A 13,001-nucleotide genomic window follows, 5' to 3' on the forward strand; every position below is an offset into this window, starting at 1 on the left:
TGGGTTCATTTGCTAAGCCAGGATGCGTGGGGGGTTTTTCCGAACATTTTCTTGCACCAGCTCTGACGAATCCGAATCGAAATGTGGCACAACATGCGGGATTACAGGTTATATTTTATGAGTCCTTTCGTGTACTTGTTAAAGCTTCCTAGTCCAGCGAGGAAAGGGTAAACCCTAGCATGCTGTTGCTCAGCCACGTACCATCCCAGCTGTTCTTTAGCTGTCCAGTCACAATGATTTTCTGCTGTTGTGACATCTGACCTGCCTTGCAACTTGAAACTGTTAGCGTGGAGCAAATGTTGGCACCGCATTCACTTTGGCTGAGCTCAATCTCTTGTCCAAGTTTCCCTGTTGGCACATCCAGCACAAAGTTTGCTTTGATTTACACCATTTAATCAAAGATGCAGCCTTTTTTAAATTTTATTGGTTTGTTTGTTTGTTTGTTTTTAAAGTAGGTTTACTATGTTATTGCTTACTGCAGCCTGGCTCATTTAATTATGATGAGACAGTCGCATAGACAGGAAGCAAAGTAGGTTGTTTGTCTGATGCATGCCACTTTTGCCACACAAGGAAGTGTGTTTCTTTAGCAATGGACCTGAGAAGTGCTTTCAGCTTATCTGTGAAAAAAGGCAGGACACCTTCATCAGGCGACAGCGCTTTATGTTCGGGTCCTGAGATGCCATGAGAAGGATGAATGAAAGCGTTTGAAGTATTTATTTTATCATTCTTTTTTTTTAGGTAAAGAAGATGTAGCCAGATGACTAATAATAAGCGAAAGTTATCAATGAGGTCTCTGTACTCATCCAACATGTGGGCGCTTCAAGCTGCCTTCTCATTTGGATTTTAGCTACATGGCTTGCGCAAGACCTCTCTGGTAAACAAAATGCACAGATAAGATAATACTCAGATTCATGGCACATGTATGACGCTTGTTATCATGAGTGGGGGGAATACTAGCAATACTTGTGTCAAATATGTAAAATATCCTGCATTGCTGCATCAGTAGTCGTTTTTCATTTTGATCGTGAAAGACGTTAACATTCTGGTTTACTGAACTCTCTCGCACAGGCTTCTCTTTCTGGGCAAGAAGCAGAGTGAGGGTCATCAAGTTAATCACATTAACCATTGTTTCTGCTTCTTTTCCACTCTTTCCGAGGCAAATGAAAATGATGGTTCAGTCAGGATTACTACATAATAATGAGCAGGATGCAGGATTCATTCCAGCTGTTATTCTTATAGACTTAAATAATTAATCATGCTTACAGGATCCATGGACAAGTAAGAAATAAAACACATGACTGTACTGTTATATGAACCTGATTGCTACTGGGGTGGGGTGTGATAAGGCACTACGTGCAAGCAGAGTGCTGCTACCTAGTTCCAGTATAACTCTGATAACTGCATTGTTTAAAGTTCAGGGACACTTTAGATACCTAAAAGGTTTCTTTATTGGAATGTAAGCTCAGTAGAAATAGCACACGGAGGTTGTTTTTGTTGTTTGTTAATGTTGAATTGGTTGCACAAAAGTTAAACTAAAAAAACAACTTGATAGTGTATAGGGTTTTTTCCTCCTGTGCAAGAGTAGGTAGTGTGTCATGTTGAACCTTAGCCAGTGACCTGGTGTTCCTACATTGTATTTATTTTTAGGTGTAATGGAATCTTTCTGAACTTTAGGTGTTCAGTGTTTCACTTCATAACAACCTTGTGTGGTTCTACACACTGTCCAGTTGCAATGCATTGTTCTAACCTCTGCTCTCTCCCTCTCTCCCTCTGCAGATTTGTATGGAGTGTGTTCTGCGAGGCTCCTGTCAGCATGAACGAATGAGCTTATGCAACAAGCTGGGGGGAAATGGCTTTTGAATTGTCCCAGTCCTGCCACGTACAGTCAGTCCTCCTCCTCCTCCTCCTTTCCTAAAGGACGTCAGCTGTTTATGGGAACTACTGGCATCGGTCTCCTGAGGATTTAGCTCTCCTTTCGGGACTCCTTTTTTTCTACCCCCTCCACAGCGACATGGCTAACAACTCGTACAGCGGTGTGAAAAACTCCGTAGCGGAGCCCAATCACGATGCAGAATTCGGGTGCTCGCTTAAAGAGCTGCGCTCGCTCATGGAATTGCGGGGGGCCGAGGGATTACACAAAATCCAGGATACTTACGGGGACGTTAACGGACTCTGCAGCAGACTGAAAACTTCACCTATAGATGGTACATAAGCTCTTCTTACCTAATGTTAGATATAAGTGAAAAAATTGTAAAGCAACGAGGGTTATATTGAGTCTGCAAAAGGGTAAGTGAAGCTTTTATTTGTGGAGTGGAACAAACCGGGAAGTACAGCATTCAGTAATGAGAGTGCCAATAGTTTTGGATTTTAATCACTAAGATCAAGATAGAATAAACTATTACATACGCTCAGTCATGCAGCAGCAGTAAGTTACAGCTGTGACAGCATGGTTTAAGAGTGTGTGATGTCCTAAGTAACATAACCCCCCACACACACACTGCTTGTCTCCGCCCCCTCGGTGTACCTGCTGAGATGCTGAGAGAGTGAAACAGTAATAAGCACATAAGCATCCACCCGCGGCAGTTTATTCTCTTCTCATAGACATTGTGCTTAATCATAGGCATGACCTCCACTGAACTGTGGCGGGGGGAGGAGGGATTTTCGGTTTGATCCTAGATTAAAAAAAATAATAATAATCATCCATCACTTCCACAGCTGCTTGATGTGCAGGCTTCATTGACATCACACTCCTGCACGGCCTTGTCAGTGATTTTTGGATTTTCGATAAATATAATAGAAGACAGGAAACCCCTCAAACCAATCCAGCACTTTTTTTTTTTATAGTAACAGGATGAATAGAAATGCATCCTATGCAGGTGTTAATAAAGAACAATTAATAATGTTCTTTACACAGCCTACTGTTTAACATTTTCAGAATATTTTTTTTTTTCTGTGAGGTACCTTTTAAACGTATATGTTTTTTGCTGAATCCTAGAAAAAAATACTTCCATCACAGATTTGTATTTTATTGCATCCCTCCAACGTTGAAAACCTGGCTATAGGGAATATCCGACGTGCCTTCGTGTAGCTGGGTTCATTGCAATTTTAAGCAGAATACATGCGCTATAGCTTCAGAGCTACTTTAGATTGCTGGAACAGTGCAAGTGCAATCAATCTCTTTATTACCTTCACTTTGGGTGAATTTGCAAAAATTAAATGGTATACAATTCCTAAATTGTGTTAAAATATTCCTTAGCTTTTGAGGTTTTTGTGTGTGGTTTATTGCAGTACTTCGACTTATTGGACTGACAATTGGCAGAACAGAAATGTTATCTCTTTGTACGAGACATAACATTTAAACAATCAAGTACACAATTATGAAATACTTTCAGTAGTTTTTAATACTTTTAAACCTTTAAAAAAAATGTGTCTGCTTGAAATAAATCACAGTAAACGGCAGTGCCCAGACATTTGATGATTCAGAGCTCGGCTTCTTACTTTCTTACGAGTAACCTGGAGGATATGTAGAGCATGACAAAAAGCAATGACATAAGCTGTGGGTTTAGCGAAAGTGCATTACAGTAAGTCACTGAGAAAACCTGTTTGGAAAACACACTACCGATCCATCCAAAATGCTTGTTTGTGTTTGGATGCGCCTCCTGTTGGTTATTTTGTAGACACACTGAAGGTCACCGTATTTCCTGTAGAGCAGTGGACTGTGTGTGGGAGTGGACTCGAGGAGTAATAAATCGATGAAGGAATGATTTAAATGTCAAACACAATTAATAATTAGAGACTTAACAAAAAACAACTAATCCTTCCTAAGCCATCTTTACAATAAGACAGCGCCGGAAGTGGTCAAATTAATTTATTTTGTCATCACCCGATTGCTAGCATGGTTTTATTTTGCCGTCATAAACATTAAACGCCACAATGTTTATTCTGTTTATACAGAACATAAAGAACCACGTGTTTTGATTTGTTTGCCCTTTTCCTTTTTTGTAAACGTTGTATTAGGTTTTAAAAATATATACATGCATATATGTAGTAGGATGTGAAGATTGCAGTGAGCCAGATCCCAGCGTCCCATGCTGCTCCCTTTCCCTCGCCCAAGAGCATACTTATGAGAATATATTCTCAGTGCACTTCTCTTGTTAACTAAAGGTAACCTTAATTACGCGACAGTCCATGACAACATGCAACACTTGTGATTTAAAGTCCCAGTTATTAAGCCTGGAAACCTGTACACTAGAAAGTCATGTGAACTTGGGCTTGTTCTGTCACTTTAGCACTACGGCTGCACAAGAGCCAACCCCCCCAAACAAAAAAACAGCAGCATCATTATTATAATAATAATATTAATTAAAATATCCTTTAGTTAAAAAAAATATATATATTAAATCAGCATGTGATAACCAATTACATCCCCTTTCAACAAAACCCTAAATGTAAAACTGTTTTACAGCAGTGTTGTCATGGTAACCTGTTTCTCAACCATCTCATGCTGATTTCCTCTTTTTATTTTTCTCTCTTTTTTTTTTCCCCGCACCACTTTCATTCTCATTTCCCACACATTTCAATAGATAGTCCCAGGCGATTTTCATGATTATTAGTTAAATTTAAAAAATGTTTCAAGTGAGATTGTACGTTTTGATTTATACATATTTATTATTTTAATTAAAACATCAATAAAATTTATTTAAAAAAATCAATAAAGCAATCAAGCTATTTAAAAGTTTAAATCAATACAAAGAATCATTCTTAATCTGATACATGGCTTATACACCTTGCACTAATCTCAAACCCCCTCCTCTCCTTCTAATGATGATGCTGTTAGTATTTTTGCACTGTACTTTTAAATTTATCTGGCCTTAGCAGATAGTATAAAATAAAATATTGACAAGAAGTACATTTTCCTTTTATCATCTTCTGGTCAAGACTTTAGAATTAGTTAAAAAAAATTTTTTTTTTTTTTTTTTAGAATATAAAAGATTTCTAGATTTGTAATAGAATTGGAATATTTATCTTTTCCTTAAATTATTTTAAATAATTTGAAACTAGTTAAATCTTAAAGTTGAAACTTACTGTTCAAAATGTTTTTTCTGTCTTACTTTTTTCCCCCCGAAGCATCTGTTTAAGATAAGAGTCGATTTATACTTAAGACATTGCCAGTACCTGCTTGGATTCCGGTGATTATGTAACCGATTCTGTCGTTCCATCCCCTGCCCTAGCAGTGCTCTGTCTGGGTAATTGAGCTTATTTTAAAACACTCAATCATTTATTAGGTTTTTATCTTTCTCAAAACTTCCCAAAAGAAGCCTTCCCTGAGCACTGACCTGACCCGACGTCAGGATGACTGGTACAATTTGCACTGATGCTTGTAAAGATCGTCTAATTTGCATAGGAGTATTTTAACTTGCAAATGCGAGCAAAGCGCTCATACTGTACAGCTCCCGCTTGTGCCTGGGCTCCCGGGGTGTGATGTGTCCTTATGAATAGATGGTCTAAACTTAGACGTTGAGTCAGAACCGAGTTCTGTAGAAGGAGAAGCGTTCTGCAGGGATGAGACATCTGTCCTGCTCTGCTATGTCACGCTGAAGGAGAGCCCGATTTGAATGCACTGCTGGGATTAAACAGATCATAGGAAATAAAGCAGAGCTTCTTGCTAGACAATTAAAAAGGGATTTCTGCACAAGTATGTTGGTTCTAAGTTTTATACCAGGCTTTTCTCCGTAAATTGTGGGACTGTTTAAAAATCACGGTCAGTGTTAGGACTTTCAACCACTAATTATTAAAGGTGATGCTTTACCTGCAAAAATAAAAGCCTTATCTTTTTGTTTTTCTGTTCATTTCTAAGTTATAAGAGCAGACCACATGATTGAAACGTTTTTGAACAGCCTGTACAGGTATATGACCAACCACGATTCAATTCGATTCACGTTCACAAATTAATTTAATTTGGTTCTCCGAATATTATTATATTATAACACAGACATATTAATGATAGAAACCACTTTTCAGTGAATTAAAAGTGGTGTCCGATCTGGGCACAATGATGAGTTCTGTAGCACCATCTGAGGTGTCATTGTAACTGCAGATAATGCTCCAACATCGGATAGAATGTCCACCTTCTGTGGTGTTTCTCAGGTGCTGGGGATTTACCTGTAACACATGTTCGTTGGTGTTATCCAGAGCTATCCGTCACTTCACAAAAGCAGAATATTCCCGGTAACGGTGCAGGTCCTGTGTATTTTAACACTGTGTGTTGTGCAGATTGGGATTCTATGTCTACAAGATGAATCGCACATTACATGCTGTAGGCTGAACATGTGCAAATCAACAGACATGCCACACCCATAAGCATTACACAAACTACTACACCCTCAGGTTATGGGCTTCAAGCCTCGGGTTATATCATTTTAATCCAAACAGTGGTGTCCAATCTGTGGTGGTAATGTTGACCAGTTTAATAAATTTAATATCCAAAGATCCACACTGTTTAGTAGTTTCTCTTAAGGTGATTGATGGAAAGAAGAAAGAGGTGAAGGAGTAGAAAGACAGATTGTGAGAATGATGGGGGGGGGGGGGGGTAGGGAGAGAGAGTGAGGGAGAGTTTTGACCCAAAATCTGTCCCTGGACTTCTGGGAAAGTAGGTGGACACCAGTAGAGTGATCCAGCGGGGTTTTCTGCAATCAGGCCACAATATGTGTATACTTTGTATATACACACATGCAAACGAACGCACAACACCGAGACAGCATGAAAAAAGAGACAATAACAGGCTATAGAGCCGAAAATGTATGTAAGAATACAGACTTGTCTCTCAAATGTTCCACAACATTATATTAACCAACCGTTATTAGTTCAAATGCAGAGGTGTCGGTCACTAATAAATTTGGCCCCAAGCACTATGACATCAGCCCTATGTCGTCAAATATGTGTTAGGTCTCTTTTGTTCCTATAAGGGTTTATATTTTCTCATCCACCATCCGGGGCTTTTGGGCGTCTTAAGCTTTAAAACTCATGGAAATTGGCGGACAGATTGGAATCTACTGCTATTAGGATTCCTAAGAGACTGGGCCCCGGGCGTGGCACGTCATAATGTTATTGGTATGTACCGTTTAAATGTGTGTGCCCACTGTCTTTCTGGTGCTCCCGGGTGGCAATCACCCAGAGTGCATGGGCCCGCTCATCGTTGCTTGCAACTATGTTAACACATTGTAATCTCCGGCGTACTGTTATATGATGTAATGCATGCTCAGGGGTGTGTTATTCTTTCCTTATACCACATTCCTACATCTCTGGCACTAGTGCTGCATGTGAATCAAATGAGTTGGGTGTATATTAATGCATTTGTCCAGATCTGGCGGATCGTCGACATAATATTGTATGTAAGGAGTCTCAAGTGTCGGTGGTATGAAACAGTCAGGGAAGTCTTGAGGACTGAGACGTTTGCAGCTTATCGTACAATAATGCACGACTTGCATGAATGTTACTTCTATCAAAAACATAAACATGTAACAGAAGGTTAGTGTTTAATTTTTATGCTTGGTTCTTGTGTACAGAAAAAGATCTCTTGAAGCTGATAGTTTTGTACTGAATAAGGCAAAAGTCGAGCTCTTCTTGGGCTTCTTCTGCATGCTTTGTAGCACGGGGCTGGATCTCCGCCTGAATCGAATCTATTTGCAGGACCTATCAGTGATTTGAATTACTAGCAGTCCGGGTTGTCTGTCACCTTGCTTTTTAAACCATAATTACTGCCTCTTTCACCCTAGCGGGAATGAAAATATCCTCTAGGGTACACTGCGAGAGTCCTGTATGCAAATCTGACTAAATGGCACGGAAACACAAACGCGTCGACATGCCTGGGGTAGGTTTGTAGGTTTTCAGTCTTGTCGTTTGCTGGGCTTTAATCTCTCCCGTCGCTGATGCAAAAACATTAACGGAAACATCTATCACATCTTTCAACTTCTTGTGGCAAGTGCAGATTGATGTTATTGTGATTAGTGCAGCGTAAAAGGGATAACTTCATTACCTCTGAAGTTAAAGCTGCACTGGCACCCCCGGTTTAGCTTCTGGAAATTTATTGATTTAGGGGGAAAAAATAATCCTTCTCTCCCTGCCTTTTCTGGCTTGTCAGTCTTTTTACACATCTGCACTTTCCTGGTTGTGAAAAGGTCATATGTCGTCGGTGCAAGCTAATTAATCCGACTAGTAAATGTTTGTGTGTTGATAGATTGATTATTATATTGATTGATTGATCCCAGGGGGAATCTCCCATGTGCATCACACCACAGTAAAATACGCAAATACTTCTTTTAAATATAAGATTTTTTTGTAAACACCGTAACATTACAATGATGATCTTTCATTAACATTTAATAACATACAGGGACATTTAAGAACGGAGTTTTCACATCACATCATGTCATGTCAGTCAATTTTTGCCTGAGCAACATCGTTCTGTTACTCACACAATCTCTCTCTCACACAGAACAAAACCTGTGTGAGAGAGAGAATGAGCACATGACAAGTGAAACCATTCTGTCACTTGTCATGTGCTCATATAAAAGACAGTGTCTAAATATGTAGTAAAAGTGTGTGTGAGAGCATGGAATGAGTTTGTGTTTACTGAGTAATGAGAAGTATCATCATCCTCCTCCTTATGACAATGGACTGTGCTGACTCCACCGCCAATCTGTCTAACATGCACGCTAAAGTGCACACACACACACACACACACACACACACAGACATTGTGATTGATCAGCACCAATGACTCATCTGTGTTAGAGCTGCTGGAAAGTGTGAATAGTGCAAAATCTCCACCTGGTCAACACTTCCTAGTACACGTCTCATCCAAATAGTGAGGGTTTAAATTTTTTATTTTAACATCAATTAGAATAATAAAGTAAAAAAAAAAGGACATTTCACAAATCTATCTCAGAAAAGTCTGTTATATTGACGAATCATCCAGCCCAAGGTAGAACACAGGTGGAGCAAACAAAGGTGACTGAATCACATGACCATGCTTCATTCACAACTTGGTGGTCAAAGAAGAACCAAACGTCCCCAAAGGGTTTTTAGTTTAGTGAAAAGGAAGTGTTTAATATCTTGTGAGGGTCGTGACTAAGTACTAAGTGGCAGCAAAAAATAAAAAATAAAATCTGTATAGAAAAACATCACCAGTGTATGTATCTGGACTCCAGTGATAAGTGGATAAGAGTGTGGGGTTTGGTGAGAACCAGAAGGATAGAGAATTACAGACATCCAGATGAAAATCAAAGCCAACTGTAAAATAGTAAATTATCCCAGTACCTTATGTACGTTTCATCCTGTCTGAATACCGCTTACAGTCAGTTTATTAGCTCTAATTCGATTCTGAGTACTAAGACCACGATATGAACAAAAAGCTAAACACAAAAGGTGTCGAATAAGGTGTTAAAAACCAGCTTAATATTGTTTTTGTTATGCTTTTTTTTTATATAACAGTGGATAATAGTAATACAAATATTTCTCCTCTTAAAGCACAGTGCAAATAGGTGAGTTCATAGGCCACATTTATTAAGATTTAAACACAGGAGGAAAAAAAAAATAGAGAAAGAATGTACTAAGAATCTACTACTTCAAGAGGACCACAACTGGCTGACGTTTTGTCCTAAACCTCACAGTGAGACAGATGTGTTGTTTAAAAAAACAAACAAACAAAAAAAATGCTTTTTTCTGGTTGCATCCTTGTGGCTCCTCTTTTTTCAGTGTAATAGCTGAGAATGTTTGGTTTGGCTGTGTGTGTGTGAAGCGTGTGGTTCTAGCCTAATGATCCCAATCGTGTGGTGTCATATACACAAGTCTGCAGCATGCCGTCCTCAGGCTTCATTTCCAATTGTTACATTAAAGTGTCTGTTTATTGCATAAGTTAATTTAGTTATGCATAACAGTCCAATAAAAAAACAAAAAAAACAAATCTAGTCTCCCCTCTAGGCAGTGATGCGAGTCGACACCACGTGCCTGGCTGTCTGTTCTGCAGATGAGTTGTACGTACTAAAGATGTCGAATTTCTCCTCGCTGACGTTTGCTGACTGCGGCCACATTTTATCAACCGATTTTTGTAACCATACAAAATGTGTCCTATACATTTTAAACAAAAGTACTCTAGTATGTATATATATGTGTGTATATATATATATATATATATATATATATATATATATATATATATATATATATATATATATATATATATATATATATATATATATATATATATATATATACTGACGCAAATTGTAGGCCGTAGGCAAGTCTGACCCGCAGTCAACAAACAGTGGAAGTGATGCGCAAACTCGTTAGCTGAGTGCAATATGTAAATTAAAGCATCTGAGCCATGATATATATATATTTTTTTTAACAGAAACACTTGAACCAAAAGGAAATTTGACTAAATAAAAAGTCTCTAGCGATGTATGAAGGCAGTGGCTCTCCAATGACGCCAGATGTTAATCAAACTTAGCCTTGGTCTTTGCTGTTTTTTTTTTTTTAGTTATTGTACTTTAATTCCATACCTATCCATCTGATATCACTGAAAATGTAATGATTTTTATTTCTTGTCTTTCTTTTTTTTCAGGTTTAAGCGGGAACCCTGCCGACATCGAAAGCAGAAAATTAGCATTTGGACAGAACTTTATACCTCCGAAAAAGCCAAAAACCTTTCTTCAATTAGTATGGGAAGCATTACAAGACGTAACGTTGATTATTCTAGAAGTTGCAGCCATAATTTCATTAGGCCTTTCTTTTTATAGACCTCCAGAATCAAGTGATAATAGTAAGTACCTTTTTTTTTTTTTTATAAGTTTCAGTGTAACATTTTGTAATGTTTTAGGTTTTATTTCTAATATAATGTAGAAAGCAGTGTTTTTTTTTTTTTTGTTAGTTTTTTTTTTTTTTTTGCTAAAACTGTTTTGTGTGTGTATAGACTGTGGGGAAGTAACAGGAGGCGTGGAAGACGAGGGCGAGTCAGAAGCAGGATGGATCGAGGGAGCAGCTATCCTCCTTTCTGTTATCTGTGTGGTGCTTGTGACTGCCTTTAACGATTGGAGTAAAGAGAAGCAGTTCCGTGGCCTACAGAGCCGCATTGAACAAGAGCAGAAGTTTACAGTGGTGCGCTCCGGGCAAGTCATTCAGATCCCTGTGGCTGAGATCGTAGTCGGGGATATTGCACAAATCAAATACGGTATGTGCACACATTGCACAGCTGTGATGTAAATATTTATTGTAATGTAACGCAACCGAAAGCTGCCGTACGCTTTATTATGGGACATGAGTGGTGACACGGCAAGATTAGCCAATCATGGGCATCTGCGAGTTCATGTATGTGAAAGGGGTGCGTTGAATGTGTTATGCCACATCGTGATGCAGAAATCACCCTCTGTATGACCGGTGAACTTCTATACAGTTTGTTTGTTTTTGTTTTCGTGCAGGTGACCTCTTACCTGCCGATGGCGTTCTCATCCAAGGGAACGATCTTAAAATCGATGAGAGCTCTCTGACGGGTGAATCGGACCATGTGAAGAAACTGCTGGATAAAGATCCTATGCTGTTATCAGGTACAAATTACTGCTGCTTCTACAAAATGTAGATGACTTTGGAATCATCAGTGTGTTATTTATAGACCAACACTTGTGTTAATAAGTTTAAAAAAATGGTGTCGTATAGTTTTCTGTTCTGTCACACCATCACTGGATAAATCTAACAGGCCTGTGACACTTTACGTAATGTCTAAGGTTTTTCCATTTTAAAACCACAGGATTACAACATCCACAGGTTGAGATATCTGTTGCCGAAAAACGCCTTTGTGTTTATGAAACTTAGTTTGGTCATTTTGGATGTTCAAGGTTGCCGTCTTATTAGGGGTTTCTTTTTAATTATTACTCGGCAAATGGTTCAATTATCAATTTAAATATGCTCTAATCATTCTCTTCATTTATATTCCAATGCTCTGTGTACAACATTTATTTTGTTAACACAGGCATGCTGAGTGTCTATACATCAAGTGGTTATCTGATGTAAGTCATAGTCAGAGAAAAGGGGAGATTTTGCCACTTAATGCAACCTAAAATGTTCTCAATGCCGTTTACCCAATCAGCCATAAAGTTAAACTCATTGTCTGGGTATTACAGTGGCACTTGTTGAGGGGAGGGATATATTATTATTTAGCAAGTGAACAGTCAGTTCTTGAAAGTGATGTGATGGAAGCAGGGAAATGTTCAAGCATAAGAATCTAAGTGACACCAAACATTGATGATGAGACAATGGTTGAAAATTATTTTAACTGTTGTTAAAATGATGAAATAGGAATGATGCTAACATGTGCTAGCTAAATGGGAATTGCTTCTATATGGGAAAGTACACTTTCTTTACAATCCTCCGAGTATTTTTCTATCACTTTGCTTTGATCCACGCTGTGAGCCTCTGTCAGACTTTGCTTTTAATCAACAAAGTGAACACTTTCGAATCCCAGATCAGTCCAGTGCTTCATAAATAGCCACTTCTTTGCGTTGTACAGTCCAACAGACAACCCATATTTAGATGCCACTTACGCAGAAATCGAACACTGCGTGTTTGTTTGTGTGTGCAAACATTTTTTGTTTATCGTACTTGCGACCAAATGGCATGCCCTCACCCATGCGTCGTCTTGTGTACAGGTACCCATGTCATGGAGGGCTCTGGAAAAATGGTCGTCACTGCCATCGGTGTCAACTCCCAGACCGGAATCATCTTCACATTACTGGGGGCAGGAGAGGACGACGACGACGACGAGAAGGAGGAGAAGAAAAAAGAGAAGGAGAGGAAGAAGGAGAAGAAAAGTATGCTAGCGCTATTCTTTGGTGTCCTTCCAGCCTCTCTGGCAGTCTGACCTGTTTTAAAATAGATCGGCCATGTTAGTCTGTGGCCTTTCAGTGTGGCGGGGCAGCAGCAGTGTTGTTATCCAAAGAAAAACTGTT

The 13,001-nt window shown here is 38.9% G+C and overlaps 1 protein-coding gene across 4 annotated transcripts in view; it reads left to right on the plus strand.

The window, feature by feature from the left end:
• Positions 1–13,001, plus strand: part of atp2b1a (ATPase plasma membrane Ca2+ transporting 1a) — a 42,481-nt gene that overhangs the window by 10,326 nt on the left and 19,154 nt on the right. For 3 of the 4 annotated variants that reach the window (XM_053508322.1, XM_053508325.1, XM_053508323.1), the window contains exons 3-7: positions 1,777–2,204; positions 10,625–10,822; positions 10,973–11,230; positions 11,478–11,603; positions 12,702–12,863. In XM_053508322.1, the coding sequence (XP_053364297.1) occupies positions 2,012–2,204; positions 10,625–10,822; positions 10,973–11,230; positions 11,478–11,603; positions 12,702–12,863 (937 nt within the window). In that variant the 5' untranslated portion in view covers positions 1,777–2,011. Of the gene's footprint in view, positions 1–800; positions 875–1,776; positions 2,205–10,624; positions 10,823–10,972; positions 11,231–11,477; positions 11,604–12,701; positions 12,864–13,001 lie in introns of those variants that run through there. The other variant, XM_053508324.1, reaches the window with a different exon arrangement.

The sequence above is a fragment of the Clarias gariepinus genome, chromosome 12 (genome assembly GCF_024256425.1).
Source record: "Clarias gariepinus isolate MV-2021 ecotype Netherlands chromosome 12, CGAR_prim_01v2, whole genome shotgun sequence".
Classification (NCBI taxonomy): Eukaryota; Metazoa; Chordata; class Actinopteri; order Siluriformes; family Clariidae; genus Clarias; species Clarias gariepinus.